This window comes from Bombina bombina, chromosome 1 (genome assembly GCF_027579735.1).
Source record: "Bombina bombina isolate aBomBom1 chromosome 1, aBomBom1.pri, whole genome shotgun sequence".
Classification (NCBI taxonomy): domain Eukaryota; kingdom Metazoa; phylum Chordata; class Amphibia; order Anura; family Bombinatoridae; genus Bombina; species Bombina bombina.
In genome coordinates, this window is record NC_069499.1 from 1,167,962,266 (window position 1) to 1,167,984,417 (window position 22,152).

Consider the following 22,152-nt stretch of genomic DNA (forward strand, 5'->3'; position numbering starts at 1 on the left):
TCCGGCACAGGGTTACCTGTACCACATGCTTTATAGTGTACCTACTACATTGTGTTTGTGGGATGTTCTATGTGGGCAAAACGGTGGACGACCTACGGATGAGGATGGCCAACCACCGGTCAGCAATACGGACTGCCATTAAAAAAGAATCCTCTGACCAGCCTGTAGCCAGGAATTTTTTAGAAGCGGGCCACAAGGTATCTGACCTTAAGTACATTATCATCGACCATGTCCCCCCTCTTACTAGGGGAGGGGATAGGGCCAAAATCCTCCTCCAAAGAGAATCAAGGTGGATCTTCGACCTGGGGACTATGACACCCAGGGGACTTAATGTACACTTGGACTGGCATTGTTGCCTATAAAGGCTAGTAAATTGCCAACCAATTATGTAACATACGGTTGCTCCTTAGTATGCATGCAACTTGGTGTTTACAGATTTTTGTAAGATTTTCTGTATAGATTTTTTGCAACATTCTTGTTACATTTTTATTGCATCTTGGTATGTTTAACTTCCACCACAAGCCACATGATTCAGGGACTATGTTGCCAGTGATACGTACATACATAATTGGCTGTGATATTTAGTTTTATTACCTATTTCACACCTTATGTGCTTTTCATGCATGGTCAGTATCCTTGTACTGGATATTTATTATGTGTATATTCTTTATACAGAATATTTGACTGGTGTACGGGTTAACATAACACTGCTCCTTACTTTGTATGCAACTTTGTGTTTACGTGGGTATCGTATTTTATGTATGCGGTTCGCTTTTTCTTGTATTCAGTAACCAAGATATTGTAAGATTGTGGATCATACTGCCTATGACTTTTAGCCCTTCACCCTTTAAATGAGTTTGTTGACTGCCTTTATTTACATATTTGCTCACAGTATATGTCTATACTTAGACTTTATAACGGTTCGTCTTACATGATGTAAATAACCTGTGTGCCTTTAATTGTCTAGTAGCCAACTGATTACTAATTGAACTTGCATTGTATTTTGTATTTAGTAAGTAGCACGCCTGTTGTTAATTAATAAGACACACCCGCTATCCTATGTTAATTGATTCTGCACTATGTCTTTAACGTGGCCCAGGTTAATACGTAGCAGCTGTGTTTCTGTTTTTATTATACCAGCTGTTTGCGGTTGGCGTCCGGTTGCCACGGCAACACTCACGTGACTCCGGTCACGGCCGTAATCAGCTGACGGGTGTTAGATGATTAGTATGGGTATATAGGGGGTAAGTACTTGTCTGCTTTTGTATGCCTATTTTGAAAACGGGGGCAACCCTGAAACGTCAATAAAGACTTTGTTCTTCACTACAAGACCCTGTGAGTGACTCCCTTACTTTGCCGATTTGGATTTCACTTGGAGTGCACCCGGGGCACCACGGGCCGGTTTTGGGCCTTTACAATTTACCAGGAGTGCTTCTACCATCCTCCTTTCATTACATGCAAAGCAAGATAGTTCAAGCCGTGATTTGTCATAATTGTGATGATTATGGCTTACAGCTCATGAAAACCCCAAATCCACAATATCAGAAAATTAGAATATTCTGAAAAGGTGCAATATTCTAGGCTCAAAGTGTCCCACTCTAATCAGCTAATTAAACCATAACACCTGCAAAGGGTTCCTGAGCCTTTAAATGGTCTCTCAGTCTGGTTCAGTAGGAATCACAATCATGGGAAGACTGCTCACCTGACAGTTGTTCAGAAACCCATCATTGACACCCTCCATAAGGAGGGAAAGTCTCAAAAGGTAATTGCAAAAGAAGTTGGACGTTCCCAAAGTGCTGTATCAAAGCACATTAATAGAAAGTTATGTGGAAGGGAAAAGTTTGGAAAAAAAAAGGTGCACAAGCAGCAGGGATGACCGCAGCCTGGAGAGGATTGTCAGGAAAAGGCCATTCAAAAGTCTTGGGGACTTTCACAAGAGCCACCACACACAGACGGATCCTGGACATGGGCTTCAAATGTTGTATTCCTTTTGTCAAGCTACTCCTGAACAACAAACAACGTCAGAAGCGTCTTACCTGGGCTAAAGAAAAACAGACCTGGTCTGTTGCTCAGTGGTCCAAAGTCCTCTTTTCTGATGAGAGCAAATTTTGCATCTCATTTGGAAACCAAGGACCCAGAGTATGGAGGAAGAATGGAGAAGCACACACTGCAAGATGCTTGAAGTCCAGTGTGAAGTTTCCACAGTCTGTGTTGATTTGGGGAGCCATGTCATCTGCTGGTGTTGGTCCACTTTGCTTCATTAAGTCCAGGGTCAAAGCAGCCGTCTACCAGGAGATTTTGCAGCACTTCATGCTTCCTTCCGCAGACGAGCTCTATGGGGATGCCGACTTCATTTTTCAGCAGGACTTGACACCTGCCCACACTGCCAAAACCTGGTTCAATGACCGTGGGATTACTGTGCTTGATTGGCAAGCAAACTCGCCTGACCTGAACCCCATAGAGAATCTATGGGGCATTGCCAAGAGAAAGATGAGACCGAACAATGCTGAAGGCCGCTATTGAAGCATCCTGGTCTTCCAGTGCCACAGGCTGATAGCTTCCATGCCACGCCGCATTGAGGCAGTAATTGCTGCAAAAGGGGCCCAAACCAAGTACTGAGTACATACAGTATGCATGCTTATACTTTTCAGAGGTCCGATATTGTTCTATGTACAATCCTTGTTTTATTGATTGCATGTAATATTCTAATTTTCTGAGATTGTGGATTTGGGGTTTTCATGAGCTGTAAGCCATAATCTTCACAATTATGACAAATCACGGCTTGAACTATCTTGCTTTGCATGTAATGAGTATCTTATATATTAGTTTCACCTTTTTAAGTTGTTTTTATTTGGGGGGTTTTAAAAGTAAATCTTAGAAATCCTTACTTTAAGCTCAGTAAAATAGTCCCTTTCATCATCATTTCCAAACGCCCCTAAAATGTTGATTTGACAGGGGAGCTGTAACTCTTGTACAGTGTTATGAGCTCTGAGTGACGGCTTGTTGGTTGCTACATCAACCGTATGCAGTGCGGTCCAACGTGCACCCTCACGGAGAGGCTGGATCTGAGTTTGAGGGACATGTGAGAATAATGCTGCAGCCTGAACTCAGACAGACAGTAGGGAAAAGGCTGTAGAATCACTGATGTGCGCACGCTCTGAAATACAGGTCCAAGGAGGAAAAATTGGTTTAATAACAGGGTTTTAAATCTAGCCAAAGCCTAAACAAAACAGTGCATGTCAGTAAGATTAGCAATCTTCTTGTGTAACGAAATTGAAACTTCAGAAATCTGACCCTTCAAAGAAATGGTGGATAAACCCTTATCCAAACCATCCTGCACAAACCTAGGAATCCAAAAAGAATGCTGGGGGGGAAAAATCCCATGAACCATGCATCAAGAAACTAAAGGCCCTTTAAGACCTTTTGATACATCTTCCTGGTCAGAGGCTTTTGGGTCTGTATCAGAGTCTCAATAACAGAATCCCTAAACCGTACAATCTCCATGCCGCCAAGCTTAGAGACTTGAGATCTGGTTGGAAAAATGGGACCTTGAGACAGCAGTTCTGGATGCAGAGCAAGAGACCAAGGAGGACAACTGGACAATTCAATCAGAATTACTGATACCTCTTGCCTGACTCTGGGAAGAAGAACCAGAGTTGGAAAAACATAGGCTAGCTGGAGCCACCAGCGCATTGACAAACACTACGTGAGGATCCTTGGACCTTGCACAGTACCTGGGAAATCTGTGATTCAACAGAAATGCCATTAGATCTATATCTGGGAGGCCCCAAAGATCCACAGACTAATTAAAAACATCCAGATGGAAAGACCCTTCTCCTGGATGCAGGGACCGACTGAGAAAATCGATGTCCCAGTTAGCCACACCTGTAATATGAAAAGCAGAAAATAGACAATTGACTTCTGCCTTGTAAAAAATTAGATACACTTCCTTCATGGCTAGGGAACTGAGTTTCACCCCCTGATGGTTGACATAGGCCACAGCTGTATCACTGTCTGAAAACAGAGAAAATAATCACTTATCAACAAAGGCCAACTCTGAAGGGCTCTGAAAATTGCAGAGAGTTCTAGAACATTTGTTAACCTTGCCTCCTAAGGAGGCCAAACCCTTTGTGCTCTCTGAGACTCCTAAACGGCCTCCCCAACCTTAAAGACTTGCATTTGTAGAAAGTCCTCTAGGTCGTAAGCTGATGATTCAGCCACCAAGACAGACTCGTTCGCTATCTCAAGAATTCATCTAGATTACAGGAGTATAATCCCTACACCATTTTTGAAGCATACAAAGTGGGAATGAGCAAACGGAATAACATCCAAAGCCGCAATCCTAAAATCTTACACCCCATACAAAAAAAACAAAACAAAAAGAAAGAGACCATAGGTTTAAGAAAGTGGAAGCTAGCTTCATTCTTCTTATAACTGTCAATGACAGCCTCATGGAAACAGAATCTATCTGAACCTCCAGAAAAACATAATTTATGTAAGAACTTGCCTGATAAATTAATTTATTTCATGGTGGCGAGAGTCCACAAGCTGTTACTGATGGGATATACATTCCTACTAAGAGGAGGCAAAGTTTCCCAAACCTCAAATGCCTATAAATACCCCTCCCACCTCACATATACCTCAATTTAATGTATAGCCAAGTTGTTGAGGTGTTTAATGAGCAAAAGCAGGAAAAAAGATGTGCTTTTAAAAACAAAAATCATAACCCAAAAAAATGGATGGGCTTTGTGTACTCTCACCACCATGAAAGAAATTAATTTATCAGGTAAGTTCTTACATAAATTGTTTTCTTTCATATAGGTGGCAAGAGTCCACAAGCTGTTACTGGTGGGATATAATACCCAAGACGTGGAAGTCCACGAGTAACACTAAAGAGAGGGATAAAAAAAAAAACGGCTATTTTCGCTGAGAAATTAAATCCAAATTTTCATTAAGTCTTTTTAAACTAAAATAACTCCAATCATTGGCACTAGAATCAAACTGAGACAGCTGCCTGAAGAACCTTTTTACTAAAAGCTTCTTCTGAAAAGGCAAAAACAAAAAATGGTAAAATTTAGTAAAAGGTATGCAAAGAAGACCAAGTGGCAGCTTTGATCAACTGAAGCTTCTTTCTTGAAATCCCAAGATGTGACAACCGATCTTGAAAAATGAGCTGTAATTCTCTGAGGCGGAGACTGACCCGCCTCCAAATAAGCTTTGTGAATTAAAAGCTTCAACTAAGATGCTAATGAAACGGCAGAGGCTTTCTGACCTTTTCTAGAATCTGAAAAAAGAACAAACAGATTAGATGTATGTATTAAATCCTTAGTAGCATATAAATAGTATTTCAAAGCTCTAAAAACACCCAAGAGTGTAAGGATCTTTCAGTAGCATTCTTAGGATTAGGACACAAAAAAGGTACAATAATTTCCCTATTAATGTTATTAGATTTAACAAAAAGAAGTCTGCAAAACAGCTTTATCTTGATGGAAAATCAGATGAGACTCACAAGAGAGCAGACGATAGCAGAGAGATAGCTAAGAGAAACAACACTTTCCAAGAAAGTCGTTTAAAGGGACACTGAACCCAAAATTTTTCTTTCATGATTCAGATAGAGCATGCAATTTTAAGCAACTTTCTAATTTACTACTATTATCAATTTTTCTTCGTTCTCTTGCTATCTTTGTTAAAAAAGAAGGCCTCTAAGCTAAGGAGCCAGCCAATTTTTGGTTCAGACCATGGACAGCACTTGTTTATTGGAGGGTGAATTTATCCACCAATCAGCAAGAACAACCCAGGTTGTTCACCAAAAATGGGCCGGCACCTAAATTTACATTTTTGCTTTTCAAATAAAGATACCAAATGAGAAAATTAGACAATAGGAGTAAATTAGAAAGTTGCTTAAAATTGCATGCTCTATCTGAATCACAATAGAAAAAAATTGGCTTCAGTGTCCTTTTACTGTCCAAAGAATGCACAGGCTCAAAAGGAGGAGCTTTTAGAATCTTCAATATTAGATTAAGACTCCAGGGAGGAGAAATAGGTTTAAAGTTAATGTAAAGTTTCATGAATGAGTGCCCAGCTATTAAAAATACTATTAAAAACAGGGGCACTTTTATTCATGAAAGTTTACATTGCAGCGGTTTTGTTAAAATGCTTACCTTTTACTTCTTCCAAGCAGGACCAGCGATCCCCTGTACTTACGTCGGCAATGACAAGCCGGTTTCGTCATTGCTGTGCTAAGTACAGCATGAGAAGTGGGCGGTGGATCACTGGTCCGGCTTGGAAGAAGAAAAAGGTAAGCATTTTAACAAAACTGCTGCAATGTAAACTTTCATGAATAAAAGTGCCCCTGTTTTTAATAGTATTTTTAAAACCCAGGCACTCAGTCATGAAAATTTACATTCACTTTAATGACAGGTTTAATTCAAATTAAAACCTGAACAAAACAGTGAATATCAGGAAGGTTAGCAATCTTTCTGTGAAACAAAACAGAGAGAGTAGAGATTTGTCCTTTCAAAGTATTGGCAGACAAGCCTTTATGCAAACCATCTTGAAGAATACTAGGAATTTGAAAAGATTGCCAGAAGTAATCATGAGAACAACACTATGAGAGAAATCTCTATGACTGAGAACTAAACTTTCAATTACCATACCACTAAGATTAGAGAATTTAAGTCTGGATGGAAGAAGAGACCTTGAGATAGAAGGTCTGGCCTTAGAGGAAGAGTCCAAGGCGGGCAACTGGACATTCAAGTTAGATCCGCATACCAAATCCTGTGAGGCCACGCTGGGGCTATCAGGCTTGTATGATTAGACTTATTGTGATATTTGCTTTATTGTGGTGGTCTGGAACCGAACCCGCAATATCATGCTCTTGAAAAAGTTCTGTCGTTAACAGAATGAAACGTACGTCGCGTTACAATTGGCTGTTAAGCGGTACATCCGCTATAGGAGGAATTAGGTCCCAGTGAGGCTTCCATACCTTACAAACCATACAGGGTGTGGTAGAGCCGAGGGTTACCTCTCCTCATATCTTCAAGATACTGTTTGTTTTTAGATCCAAGCAAGACAGTCCTTTGGACTGTGTGTTTTGGACGGCAGACTACAAAAACAACAAACGGAATCCACCTGTGGATTCCCTGGACACTCGGGATACGGATGGAACTACACATATGGTGATATCTGTTTGTGCACATATATGCACTGAAAGTTCACACATGTTTTTTATGTTGTGAGTTTTTAATTTTGTGTTAGGAGCATATTAAAATGTGTTTTTAACGCTGCACAGAGAACCGGTTTCTTGCGCTTCTCTTTTTGTCATTTATCTCCGAGGTATGACTATTTCAGTTATATTCAAAGCAGGCAGGTATCAACTAGAATTGGTGGCTAGGGTACAATAGAGTTCAGAAGGGAATAGATTACTGAAGACTGTCTTAAAGAAATTTCCTACCTACACTATATGGCATAGGCATTAATTACCCTATTTTAAAGATGTAATTTATTTCATATCATTATAGATCATGGAAAAGCAAGCTAAATCAAAAGAGCAGAGCTTCATTCTTCTCTCAGTCTAAGGAAGAATACTATAATATATGATAGTAATGCTGTACAAGGGAAATATCTATTATCAAATTTGCTTAGTTTCCCATGATAGTTTGTGTTGCAGGGATAACTAGGTAGGCATTTGGAGCACTACCTGGCTGGAAATAGTGCTACCATATAGTGCTCCAGAAATGGGCCGGCTTTTTAGCTAAACATACCAAGAGATCGAAGAAAAATTGATAATAGAAGTAAATTGCAAAGTTGTTTAAAATTGCATGCTCTATCTGAATCATAAAATAACATTTTGGGTTTCTTGACCCTTTTTAAAGCTTTCTAAAATACAGTACTTAGACCCTTTGCTAAGCCCAGAAATAGTTGTTACTGGCATTCTTTATATATGATACATGTTGTGCAACTGGGCTAAAAACAAAGCTTAGAGGGAAGGATTACAATATGTTGAATTTGAAGGAACACTCAATAATGAAATTTTGATTTTAGAAGAGCATGCAGCTTAAAGACTTTCCAAATTACTTCTATTTTCAAAATCTAGTCTTTTTATATGCACACTTTCTGAGGCACCAGATCCTAATGAGCATGTGCAAGAATTTACAGTGTATATACGTAAATTAGTTTATCGGCTAATGGCTGCCACAACTGTAAATCCCATAATTTATAACTCAATTTAACTTTTATGTAGTGCTGTTTACCGTCTTATAACCAATACCCATATTAATGTCTTTTACCTCCTTGTGCTTTGTATTTATAATACATTTTACAACTATTTACTGTCTCCTAACTCTGATTAGTCGAACACTATAGCTAGTTGTATTATCTGGTTCTTCAGAATTGATAGAGCTGCTGTTTATACTTACTCCCTGTAGTTAATCAGCTGTGGATCCCTTGCCTAATGTGCCTTAGAGGGACATAGTTGAACCCTCACTGATTAGGCCCACATAATGTACATCAGATTTATAAATCCTGCAGGAGAGATGTGCTTTGTGAAAGAAAAAAAAATGGACTAAAAGAGGCTGCATTCTGGATGGGTACCAGTCATAGGTTGAGCTATTGTTTGTGTGTGGAAAAGAGAGAAATTCCACTGCCGGATGCTAAATAGCACTCTATGCCCAGACTTCTTAGGCAGAAAAAGTGTGTGTAATACACTAATAAAATAACTTATTTAAAGGGACAGTCAAGTCCCAAAAAAACTTTCATGATTTAAATAGGGCATGTAATTTTAAACAACTTCCCAATTTACTTTTATCACCAATTTTGCTTTGTTCTCTTGGTATTCTTAGTTGAAAGCTAAAACTAGGAGGTTCATATGCTAATTTCTTAGACCTTGAAGACTGCCTCTAATCTGAATGCATTTTGACCACTAGAGGGCATTAGTTCCTGTGTTTCATATAGATAACATTGAGCTCATGCACGTGAAGTGACCTAGGAGTGAGCACTGATTGGCTAAAATACAAGTCTGTCAAATTAACTAAAATAAGGGGGTAGTCAGCAGAAGCTTAGATACAAGGTAATCACAGAGGTAAAACGTGTTTTATTATAACTGTGTTGGTTATGCAAAACTGGGGAATGGGTAATAATAAAGGTATTATCTTTCTTTTTAAACAACAATTCTGGGGTTGACTGTCCCTTTAATTAAAAATGGGAAGAACTTGGTGATATCGTTGAGATGGAACCTTATCAAGGTCCTGTAATCATTCCCCCAAAAAAATCACAAATGATTTCTGAGTTATAAATGGCGAACACAAGGAAAGATGTGTATGGGCTAAGCAGTATTTTATTATAAACTGACAAGATAAAACAAAACACATTGCTAGTAGCTAATGGCTAGAATAAGTGTTAGATGTATGATATTTGAGATTATTCCTGAGTAGAGGTACTTAAAGGGACACTGAACCCAAAATTTTTCTTTCGTAATTCAGATAGAGCATGCAATTTTAAGCAACTTTCTAATTTTCTCCTATTATCATTTTTTCTTCATTCTCTTTGCTATCTTTATTTGAAAAATAAGGCATCTAAATTTTTTTGGTTCAGTACTCTGGACAGCACGTTTTTATTGGTGGATGAATTTATCCACCAATCGGCAAGGACAACCCAGGTTGTTCACCAAAAATGGGCCTGCATCTAAACTTACATTCTTGCATTTCAAATAAAGATACCAAGAGAATAAAGACAATTTGATAATAGGAGTAAATTAGAAAGTTGCTTAAAATTTCATGCTCTGTCTGAATCACGAAAGAAAAAATTTGTGTTCAGTGTACCTTTAATGTGAAGTAATACACTATTATCGAAGATTCAATGCTTTAAGTAGTTGTATATAACTAGAAGTATCAACTTTTTTTTTCAACTTGGCAGAATGCCCAGATCCTCAAGAAAATTATATATACAATATCAAACTGTATATCTATACATCTTCCCAGTTAAATACAGTAAGACCTGTGCGATTAGTATTGATGATCTTTCATTAATGTTTAACTTAAATACCTATTATTAACAGAATATCATAATAGTATTCCTGTTGTAGTGTCTTGGCTACATAAACTTATACAGTTGTTGCAGAATCTTGTGAGCTATGGTTGTAAATCGAAACCGTTGTAAATTGAAACCCAGTTTATAATGTAAGTCAATGGGAAGTGAGGGAGATAGGTTCCAGGCCCCTCTAAAAATTGTCATAAGTAACACCTAATAAATTATTTTTAAAGCTTTGAAATGAAGACTTTAAATGCTAAACAGCATTATAAACCTAATAAAATAATCACACAACACAGAATATATAATTAAACTAAGTTAAATGAACAAAATCATTCGCTAAACAGCATTATAAACCTAATAAAATAATCACACAACACAGACTTCACTTGCATTTTTCTGCAAACAGTTCTTTCTATGCATTCCAATCTGGACTGATTTATAGACAGGAAGATCTTGTTCCTTTGAAATCTGCTCAATAGCTTAGGTCTGGTTAAACTGATTAATTTCAGCTTGCTTGGCTTTGCTGCAACACAAGCGGACAGCTCCACCTATTGGCTATTTTAATAAATGCACTGCTTCTCAATGCTTTTCAATAGCAGTCACATGACTGGAAAAAAAGGTTGTTATTCTGAAACTGTATAAATTGAACCGTTGTAAAATGAGGGCCACCTGTATTATGTAAGTAATGACTGCAATACATTTTAGGCATTTTCAAATTACACTGTTAAGCCCCGCCATTTCAAAACGCCAGCGTATAACGGCTATCCAAAAATTGTTAAACATTATTACTAGTGACGACAAGTAATAATGTCTTTATACCCTAGTTGCCAGTTAAAATACAGCCCCTATATGCTCCAACCAACTCATAGGTTGAGTTGTGTGTTCCCAGTTGAGAAAAGTGCTTGTATACTTCATGCCTAACAAAAGCCTTAAGTACATGACTACTAAATCATCCCCACATTATCCCTTTTTTCCCCATCTTGAAACTTGCCTGTAATTTCCATATCTATCCAATCACAATTATTGCCCATCCATCATCCTTTTAAACAGACGGTCTACTTGATTTTTTTGTGTTTAAAAAGATATATTGCCTTTACTACCCATTCCGCAGCTTTGCACAACGAACACGGTTATGTTAATATACTTTAACCTCTAAGCCCTTGCAAGGCCTCCTCTTTCTCAGTGCATTATATAAGCTTTTCACAACCATACAGTGCTAGCTCATGTGTGCCCTATAGAAAACATTGTGCTCACTCCCGTGGAGTTATGCAGGGACCAGCAGTAATTGGCTAAAATTCAAGTTTGTAAAAAGCACTGAGATAAGGGGCAGAGGCTTAGCTACAGGTAATACGTGTATTAATATAAGTGTTTATGCAAAACTGTGGAATGGGTAATAAAGGGATTATCTATGTTTTCAAACAATAAAAAGGCTCAAGTAGACTGTCCCTTTAAGTTAAATCTCTGCTCTTGATTTCTCTGTCCACACCACTGATATGCATTCTCCACCATGACTGTCATGTAACCCCTCTGTAGTCCTTGCCTCTATTAATATCTGTCCATTACAGATGAAGAAAATTATGAGGTGAGCAGTGATGAAGAGGATCTGCCATTTAAATGTTTCATCTGCAGAGATACCTTCAAGAATCCTATTATAACAAAGTGAGTAACCAGGTGGGGGAACAAGAGATATTATAGGAGTCAGGTAGGGCATTTTATTTTAGGGCGGAGAAAGCAGTGATAATGGTTGATATAAAATGAAGGAAACAATGCAATAGGTAATGTAGTAGTCCATCTTAATCTGGAGGTGATTTTTTACTATTACCAAACCAAAAGGAAACCTCTTACAATTATGAAGTGTTACATGAATATGGAACCACACACATGAATCCTTTGTGACAAGCTCAACAGCAAACAGTTAAACATTCATGCACCATAAGGCAAGGGCATCTAAATGACTAACTGAAAATGTTCTAAAAATTTAATAAAAAACACGTAATTCTGAAATTTTTCAAAAATGGCAAATACACAGAAATACAAGCGGTTTGCACATTGTGTATAAAAAGACCATATTTACCAGGCGTGCTGTAAAGAAAGCATTTAATTTCTGCACAACTTACTCTAGAACTTTGTGTTTAACCCCACAAAAGGTTTAAACATATAGGCAAAGTCCAGTACAGGAGCTCTTGAGAGTAACATAGCCTCTTGAGGCAGTCACGTAACTGCTGCTGCTGGCTGGCTCACTAGCTGTTTCCTGCTTGGAACCAGCAATTATATCATTCTATCCATAAAACTATGGTGAGAATCTAATAACTCACCCTTGCTATCTTTGACTGAGGCATTCAACAGTTGGTTGGTTTTTTTAAAAAAAAGTTATTTTTATTACTTGTATGAGTACATCACATTTTTCTTTTGCAAATCAGTTAAATGTGTTACCTAGCTTTCTGTCTGTGAACTTACAATGCATGTTACACTATTTGTTTACAAATCTGTCACGTAAAATGGTGTATCTGACTTGATGACTGATTTGAAAAAGGAAAAAAAAAAATATGGCTCATAACATACATTGTGTGAAATTAGGATTGATAAGAAAATGGAACCCTAATGTTAGAAGTCTTACCTGGTTATTCATACAATGAATGCTGAATATTTTTTGTATAAACGGCCACATTTACAGTGCTCCATTAACCCTGTACTGCTGAATATCAAATGAGTCATAACATACAATAGCAACTTTTTATATTTTTCTCCAGTATTATAAAGCTGACAAATTTACACAATTTATCAAGGGAGTGCAATATTATCAATATTAATAATTTTTTTTCCCCCCCTGAAAAAAAACTAGGTGCAAACACTATTTCTGTGAACGCTGTGCACTGCAGCACTACAGGAAATCAAAACGATGTTACGTGTGTAATGTACAGACTAATGGCGTATTTAATCCAGCTAAAGGTATGTTGTAATAGCTCATGATAAACACATGAAGCTAAAGGACCACCACCTGCCTTGCTCCATTTATTCTTTCTTGTGCCAACCACTGGGGGGACTCTTCTTTTGTTTTCTATATAATCTTGAGAATGTAGTAGATTTAATTTTATATACCTTTTTATACCTCCATTTTGTCTGTTTTAAGGTTAGAACCAGTACCTGAATAGACAGACAAGCATGGGTTTCTCCTGTCAGTCACCCTGCAGTGGGAGGGACAGAATTCCTATTTTACAGCTTCACGATTTGAGAGATTTCTCTTTTCCCTTCAGATTTAATTGCAAAACTTGAAAAACATAAGGCAGAGGAGGAAGATGAAAGGCATAAGGCAGAGGATGAAGATGACAATTTGCCAGAGGACCAGGGGTGATGTCTGCAGATCCATTTTCATACATATTGTTTTTAGAATTGAATAAACATTTCTTTAAAATAAAAAATCACAAATATGTGAAGTTATTTGGTAATATGTCATTAAGTCTCCATAGGTCATTAAGCTGGATAACATTCAAGAACCTCCTTGTATTCCCATAATTCGCTATGTGCAAAGTTTGTGTACAGGACCGATTATCAAGTAGTTTAAAGATTAATGAACAAAAATGATCACAGAGCTAACCAACTTCTGCAGTACATATAAACAACAGCTTAAAATCTTGTGAAATGTTTAACATTTATTCCTTTTGGCAACAGTGTGTGTGTGTAACAGTGTCTCCGGTGTTATGCCACTCCCTAAATGGTGGTGTGCTCATTCACTACAAAAAAATTGTTAGTGAGGCTTGTTTAATAGTAGGAAGCTACAAAATATAACAAAATGGGTATGTAACTTCCATTATGTGCTCAATATAAAATGTTTTTTGAGCATTAGTCTTTCACCAATGGAAAGGTTAACACTGGGAAGTGGATGTGGAAAGGGAGCATCAAACCCTATTTTAAACCGTAAAAAAAAACAGTACTAACCAGTGTGTAAACCTATCAAAAGTGGGAGAGTCTGGAGCTTTAGAATCAATGTGATACTGACACTTCCAACAAAGGTCATTCAAAAACTCTTAGACGACATGTGGCTGGCAAAGGAACTGCAAAAGCAGTCCTCAGGATAGTGGAATATTATGTTTCTTAAAAGTCCCAATCCGCCACATCAAGCTTGTCCAAGTCAGACACTAATCCCATAATATCCTGGGAATCACACTCTCTTGCTGCTTCAAAGTTTGTGATAGGAGATACAGGACGGAGAAGTTCTGGAAGGGCCTCAGATGCACGCCTCTTTATCTGCAGGTACAAATGAAAGCTATCAAATATGGTATAGGTACAAGAGAGAAAAACATAATTTATGCTTACCTGATAAATTTATTTCTCTTGTAGTGTATTCAGTCCACGGGTCATCCATTACTTATGGGATTATATCTCCTTCCCAACAGGAAGTTGCAAGAGGATCACCCAAGCAGAGCTGCTATATAGCTCCTCCCCTCACATGTCATATCCAGTCATTCGACCGAAACAAGACAAGAAAGGAGAAACCATAGGGTGCAGTGGTGACTGGAGTTTTAATTAAAATTTAAATCTGCCTTAAAAGACAGGGCGGGCCGTGGACTGAATACACTACAAGAGAAATAAATTTATCAGGTAAGCATAAATTATGTTTTCTCTTGTTAAGTGTATTCAGTCCACGGGTCATCCATTACTTATGGGATACCAATACCAAAGCTAAAGTACACGGATGATGGGAGGGACAAGGCAGGAACTTAAACGGAAGGAACCACTGCCTGTAGAACCTTTCTCCCAAAAACAGCCTCCGAAGAAGCAAAAGTGTCAAATTTGTAAAATTTTGAAAAAGTGTGAAGTGAAGACCAAGTTGCAGCCTTGCAAATCTGTTCAACAGAGGCCTCATTCTTAAAGGCCCAGGTGGAAGCCACAGCTCTAGTGGAATGAGCTGTAATTCTTTCAGGGGGCTGCTGTCCAGCAGTCTCATAGGCTAAACGTATTATGCTACGAAGCCAAAAGGAGAGAGAGGTTGCCGAAGCTTTTTGACCTCTCCTCTGACCAGAGTACACGACAAACAGAGAAGAAGTTTGACGAAAATCTTTAGTTGCCTGTAAATAGAACTTCAGGGCACGGACTACGTCCAGATTATGCAAAAGTCGTTCCTTCTTTGAAGAAGGATTAGGACATAATGATGGAACAACAATCTCCTGATTGATATTCCTGTTAGAAACTACCTTAGGTAAAAACCCAGGTTTAGTACGCAGAACTACCTTGTCTGAATGGAAAATCAGATAAGGAGAATCACAATGTAAGGCCGATAACTCAGAGACTCTTTGAGCCGAGGAAATAGCCATCAAAAACAGAACTTTCCAAGATAAAAGCTTAATATCAATGGAATGAAGGGCTTCAAACGGGACCCCTTGAAGAACTTTAAGAACCAAGTTTAAGCTCCACGGAGGAGCAACAGTCTTAAACACCGGCTTAATCCTAGCCAAAGCCTGACAAAAAGCCTGGACGTCTGGAACTTCTGCCAGACGTTTGTGTAAGAGAATAGACAGAGCAGAAATCTGTCCTTTTAACGAACTAGTAGATAAACCCTTTTCTAAACCTTCTTGTAGAAAAGACAATATCCTAGGAATCCTAACCTTACTCCATGAGTAACCCTTGGATTCGCACCAATACAAATATTTACGCCATATCTTATGGTAAATTTTCCTGGTAACAGGCTTCCGTGCCTGTATTAAGGTATCAATAACTGACTCCGAGAAGCCACACTTTGATAGAATCAAGTGTTCAATCTCCATGCAGTCAGCCTCAGAGAAATTAGATTTGGATGTTTGAAAGGACCTTGTATTAGAAGGTCCTGCCTCAGAGGTAGGAACCACGGTGGACAGGACGACATGTCCACTAGGTCTGCATACCAGGTCCTGCGTGGCCACGCAGGCGCTATCAGAATCAGCGATGCTCTCTCCTGTTTGATCTTGGCAATCAGTCGAGGAAGCATCGGAAATGGTGGAAACACATAAGCCATGTTGAAGACCCAAGGGGCTGTAAGAGCATCTATCAGCGTCGCTCCCTGGACCTGGATCCGTAACAAGGAAGCTTGGCGTTCTGGCGAGACGCCATGAGATCCAGATCTGGTTTGCCCCAACGATGAATCAGTTGAGCGAAGACCTCCGGATGAAGTTCCCACTCCCCCGGATGAAAGGTCTGGCGACTTAGAAAATCCGCCTCCCAGTTCTCCACGCCTGGGATGTAGATCGCTGACAGGTGGCAAGAGTGAGACTCTGCCCAGCGAATTATCTTTGAGACTTCCAACATCGCTAGGGAACTCCTGGTTCCCCCTTGATGGTTGATGTAAGCCACAGTCGTGATGTCTGACTGAAATCTGATGAACCTCAGTGTTGCTAACTGAGGCCAAGCTAGAAGAACATTGAGTATTGCTCTCAACTCCAGAATATTTATTGGGAGGAGTTTCTCCTCCTGAGTCCATAATCCCTGAGCCTTCAGGGAGTTCCAGACTGCGCCCCAACCTAGAAGGCTGGCATCTGTTGTTACAATCGTCCAATCTGGCCTGCGAAAGGTCATACCCTTGGACAGATGGACCCGAGAAAGCCACCAGAGAAGAGAATCTCTGGTCTCTTGGTCCAGATTTAGCAGAGGGGACAAATCTGAGTAATCCCCATTCCACTGACTTAGCATGCATAATTGCAGCGGTCTGAGATGCAGGCGTGCAAATGGCACTATGTCCATTGCCGCTACCATTAAGCCGATTACTTCCATGCACTGAGCCACTGACGGGCGTGGAATGGAATGAAGGACACGGCAAGCATTTAGAAGCTTTGATAACCTGGACTCTGTCAGGTAAATCTTCATCTCTACAGAATCTATAAGAGTCCCTAGAAAGGACACTCTTGTGAGTGGTGATAGAGAACTCTTTTCCGCGTTCACTTTCCACCCATGCGACCTCAGAAATGCCAGAACTATCTCTGTATGAGACTTGGCCATTTGAAAGCTTGACGCCTGTATCAGGATGTCGTCTAGATACGGAGCCACCGCTATGCCTCGCGGTCTTAGAACCGCCAGAAGTGAGCCCAGAACCTTTGTAAAGATTCTCGGGGCCGTAGCCAACCCGAAGGGAAGAGCTACAAACTGGTAATGCCTGTCTAGAAAGGCAAATCTTAGGTACCGATAATGATCTTTGTGAATCGGTGTATGAAGGTAGGCATCCTTTAAGTCTACCGTGGTCATGTATTGACCCTCTTGGATCATGGGTAGGATGGTTCGAATAGTTTCCATTTTGAATGATGGAACTCTTAGGAATTTGTTTAAGATTTTTAGGTCCAAGATTGGCCTGAAGGTTCCCTCTTTCTTGGGAACCACAAACAGATTTGAGTAAAACCCTTGCCCTTGTTGCGTCCGCGGAACTGGGTGGATCACCCCCATTACTAAGAGGTCTTGCACACAGCGTAGAAATGCCTCTTTCTTTATTTGGTTTGCTGATAACCTTGAAAGATGAAATCTCCCTTGTGGAGGAGATGCTTTGAAGTCCAGAAGGTATCCCTGAGATATGATCTCCAACGCCCAGGGATCCTGGATATCTCTTGCCCAAGCCTGGGCGAAGAGAGATAGTCTGCCCCCCACTAGATCCGTTTCCAGATGGGGGCCCTCTCTTCATGCTGTCTTAGGGGCAGAAGTAGGCTTTCTGGCCTGCTTGCCCTTGTTCCAGGGCTGGTTAGCTTTCCAGCCCTGTCTGTAACGAGCAACAGGTCCTTCCTGTTTTGTAGCGGAGGAAGTTGATGCTGCTCCTGCCTTGAAGTTACGAAAGGCACGAAAATTAGACTGTTTGGCCTTTGATTTGGCCCTGTCCTGAGGAAGAGTATGACCCTTACCTCCAGTAATGTCAGCAATCATTTCTTTCAAGCCGGGCCCGAATAAGGTCTGCCCTTTGAAAGGAATATTAAGCAATTTAGATTTAGAAGTCACGTCAGCTGACCAGGATTTAAGCCATAGCGCTCTGCGCGCCTGGATGGCGAATCCGGAGTTCTTAGCCGTTAGTTTGGTTAAATGTACGACGGCATCAGAAACAAATGCATTAGCTAGCTTAAGTGCTTTAAGCTTAGCCATAATCTCATCCAATGGAGCTGTGCGAATGGCCTCTTCCAGAGACTCAAACCAGAATGCCGCAGCAGCAGTGACAGGCGCAATGCATGCAAAGGGCTGTAAGATAAAACCTTGTTGAACAAACATTTTCTTAAGGTAACCTTCTAATTTTTTATCCATTGGATCCGAAAAAGCACAACTATCCTCCACCGGGATAGTGGTATGTTTAGCTAAAGTAGAAACTGCTCCCTCCACCTTAGGGACCGTCTGCCATAAGTCTCGTGTGGTGGCGTCTATTGGGAACATTTTTCTAAATATCGGAGGAGGGGAAAAGGGTACACCGGGTCTATCCCACTCCTTGCTAATAATTTCTGTAAGCCTTTTAGGTATAGGAAAAACGTCAGTACACACCGGTACCGCAAAGTATCTATCCAACCTACATACTTTCTCTGGAATTGCAACCGTGTTACAATCATTCAGAGCCGCTAATACCTCCCCTAGCAATACGCGGAGGTTCTCAAGCTTAAATTTAAAATTAGAAATCTCTGAATCCGGTCTCCCTGGATCAGATCCGTCACCCACAGAATGAAGCTCTCCGTCCTCATGTTCTGCAAATTGTGACGCAGTATCAGACATGGCTCTCACATCATCAGCGCGCTCTGTCCTTAACCCAGAGCTATCGCGCTTGCCTCTTAATTCAGGCAATTTAGATAATACCTCTGTCATAACAGCAGCCATGTCTTGCAAAGTGATTTGTATGGGCCTCTCTGATGTACTTGGCGCCACAATATCACGCACCTCCTGAGCGGGAGGTGAAGGTACTGACACGTGAGGAGAGTTAGTCGGCATAACTTCCCCCTCGTTGTCTGGTGATAATTTCTTTACAGATATAGATTGACTTTTATTCAAAGTGACATCAATACATCTAGTACACATATTTCTGTGGGGCTCCACATTGGCCTTCAAACATAGTGAACAAACAGATTCATCTGTGTCAGACATGTTTAAACAGACTCGCAATGAGACTAGCAAGCTTGGAAAATCCTTTCAAATAAATTTACAAGCAATATAAAAAACCCTACTGTGCCTTTAAGAAGCACAAAAAATTGTCACAGTTGAAATAACAATGAACCAAATCAGTTATAGCAACCAAATTTTCACAGTAAATGTATTAAGTTAGCAAAGCATAGCACCCACTAGCAAATGGATGATTAACCCCTTAATACCCAAAAACGGATAATCAATTTAACAATTAACGTTTTTATCACAGTCAAACACACTGTCACAGGTCTGCTGTGACTGATTACCTCCCTCAAAATGACTTTTGAAGACCCCTGAGCTCTCTAGAGACGTCCTGGATCAAGGAGGAAGAAGCAGGAAGACTGAAAACTGAATTTTTACTGCGCAAAAAAGCGCTAAAATAGGCCCCTCCCACTCCTATTACAACAGTGGGAAACCTCAGTTAACCGTTTCTATGTAGAAAAAAACAACAGCCATGTGGAAAATCATGCCCCAAAAAGATTTATCACCAAAGTACCTCACAAAAAACGAATAACATGCCAGTAAACGTTTTAAACATACACTTTAAAAGTTAGGTAGTGTTATTAATAATTGATACAACACAAAATACAGTGGCACCACAACGGCGGCCTTTTCTATAGTAATATTGGCTGACAAAAATCCTTGTTCTTGTCTGTATTTATATTATGGCAGAAAAGTTGGTGCTGTGCAGTATAATTTACTGAGCAAAAAAAGAGGAAGGGACCTCTCAAAAGACTGCACAAATAGCACTCTGTGCCTGGACTGGTAGTGGAGAAAATTGGGAAAATTAAAATATAACTTTTATTTGGTATTTTAAAATAAGACTCACAATTAAAAACAACCAAAAAGTTGAAAGCCCATTCCTAAATTATCAGTAAGCCTTTGAGATGTCCAAAGTAGTTAAAGGAATTTATATAGGTGGAGAGCTATATCTTAGACCACTATTTAGAAAATGTATAATAGATAGTGAGGATCAGTATTGTAATATTCTTCACAGGGTATGTTGTGATTATTTATTCTCCAATTGTATAGATAGAGTATGACACCTTATAAGTGTTTATATGTATTTTTATGGTTGTGTGGTATCACTTTATATGTGATTATACCAACAAGTTCATATTATACTTGAGTTGAAATAAATTTCATGAAATAAATTTCATAATAATCGAAAAACAGAATTTATGTTTACCTGATAAATTACTTTCTCCAACGGTGTGTCCGGTCCACGGCGTCATCCTTACTTGTGGGATATTCTCTTCCCCAACAGGAAATGGCAAAGAGCCCAGCAAAGCTGGTCACATGATCCCTCCTAGGCTCCGCCTACCCCAGTCATTCGACCGACGTTAAGGAGGAATATTTGCATAGGAGAAACCATATGGTACCGTGGTGACTGTAGTTAAAGAAAATAAATTATCAGACCTGATTAAAAAAACCAGGGCGGGCCGTGGACCGGACACACCGTTGGAGAAAGTAATTTATCAGGTAAACATAAATTCTGTTTTCTCCAACATAGGTGTGTCCGGTCCACGGCGTCATCCTTACTTGTGGGAACCAATACCAAAGCTTTAGGACACGGATGAAGGGAGGGAGCAAATCAGGTCACCTAAATGGAAGGCACCACGGCTTGCAAAACCTTTCTCCCGAAAATAGCCTCAGAAGAAGCAAAAGTATCAAACTTGTAAAATTTGGTAAAAGTGTGCAGTGAAGACCAAGTCGCTGCCCTACATATCTGATCAACAGAAGCCTCGTTCTTGAAGGCCCATGTGGAAGCCACAGCCCTAGTGGAATGAGCTGTGATTCTTTCGGGAAGCTGCCGTCCGGCAGTCTCGTAAGCCAATCTGATGATGCTTTTAATCCAAAAAGAGAGAGAGGTAGAAGTTGCTTTTTGACCTCTCCTTTTACCGGAATAAACAACAAACAAGGAAGATGTTTGTCTAAAATCCTTTGTAGCATCTAAATAGAATTTTAGAGCGCGAACAACATCCAAATTGTGCAACAAACGTTCCTTCTTTGAAACTGGTTTCGGACACAGAGAAGGTACGATAATCTCCTGGTTAATGTTTTTGTTAGAAACAACTTTTGGAAGAAAACCAGGTTTAGTACGTAAAACCACCTTATCTGCATGGAACACCAGATAAGGAGGAGAACACTGCAGAGCAGATAATTCTGAAACTCTTCTAGCAGAAGAAATTGCAACTAAAAACAAAACTTTCCAAGATAATAACTTAATATCAACGGAATGCAAGGGTTCAAACGGAACCCCCTGAAGAACTGAAAGAACTAAATTGAGACTCCAAGGAGGAGTCAAAGGTTTGTAAACAGGCTTAATTCTAACCAGAGCCTGAACAAAGGCTTGAACATCTGGCACAGCGGCCAGCTTTTTGTGAAGTAACACAGACAAGGCAGAAATCTGTCCCTTCAGGGAACTTGCAGATAATCCTTTTTCCAATCCTTCTTGAAGGAAGGATAGAATCCTAGGAATCTTAACCTTGTCCCAAGGGAATCCTTTAGATTCACACCAACAGATATATTTTTTCCAAATTTGTGGTAAATCTTTCTAGTTACAGGCTTTCTGGCCTGAACAAGAGTATCGATAACAGAATCTGAGAATCCTCGCTTCGATAAGATCAAGCGTTCAATCTCCAAGCAGTCAGCTGGAGTGAAACCAGATTCGGATGTTCGAACGGACCCTGAACAAGAAGGTCTCGTCTCAAAGGTAGCTTCCAAGGAGGAGCCGATGACATATTCACCAGATCTGCGTACCAAGTCCTGCGTGGCCACGCAGGAGCTATCAAGATCACCGACGCCCTCTCCTGATTGATCCTGGCTACCAGCCTGGGGATGAGAGGAAACGGCGGGAACACATAAGCTAGTTTGAAGGTCCAAGGTGCTACTAGTGCATCCACTAGAGCCGCCTTGGGATCCCTGGATCTGGACCCGTAGCAAGGAACTTTGAAGTTCTGACGAGAGGCCATCAGATCCATGTCTGGAATGCCCCACAGCTGAGTGACTTGGGCAAAG

General features: G+C 40.0%; 2 protein-coding genes across 8 annotated transcripts in view; one reads left to right on the forward strand and one right to left on the reverse strand.

Annotated features, from left to right (window-relative positions):
• The window catches only part of RNF113A (ring finger protein 113A), a 37,730-nt gene extending 24,275 nt beyond the window's left edge, over window positions 1-13,455 (forward strand). Inside the window, exons 8-10 of the mRNA XM_053699628.1 lie at window positions 11,595-11,688; window positions 12,872-12,978; window positions 13,284-13,455. Of these exons, the coding sequence (XP_053555603.1) occupies window positions 11,595-11,688; window positions 12,872-12,978; window positions 13,284-13,381 (299 nt within the window). The 3' untranslated portion in view covers window positions 13,382-13,455. The remainder of the gene's footprint in view (window positions 1-11,594; window positions 11,689-12,871; window positions 12,979-13,283) is intronic.
• A 204-nt stretch (window positions 13,456-13,659) lies between these two features.
• The window catches only part of STRADA (STE20 related adaptor alpha), a 155,582-nt gene continuing 147,089 nt past the window's right edge, over window positions 13,660-22,152 (reverse strand). For 6 of the 7 annotated variants that reach the window (XM_053699621.1, XM_053699627.1, XM_053699623.1 and 3 more), the window contains one exon: window positions 13,660-14,274. In XM_053699621.1, coding sequence (XP_053555596.1) covers window positions 14,122-14,274 — 153 coding nt within the window. In that variant the 3' untranslated portion in view covers window positions 13,660-14,121. The remainder of the gene's footprint in view (window positions 14,275-22,152) is intronic. The other variant, XM_053699625.1, reaches the window with a different exon arrangement.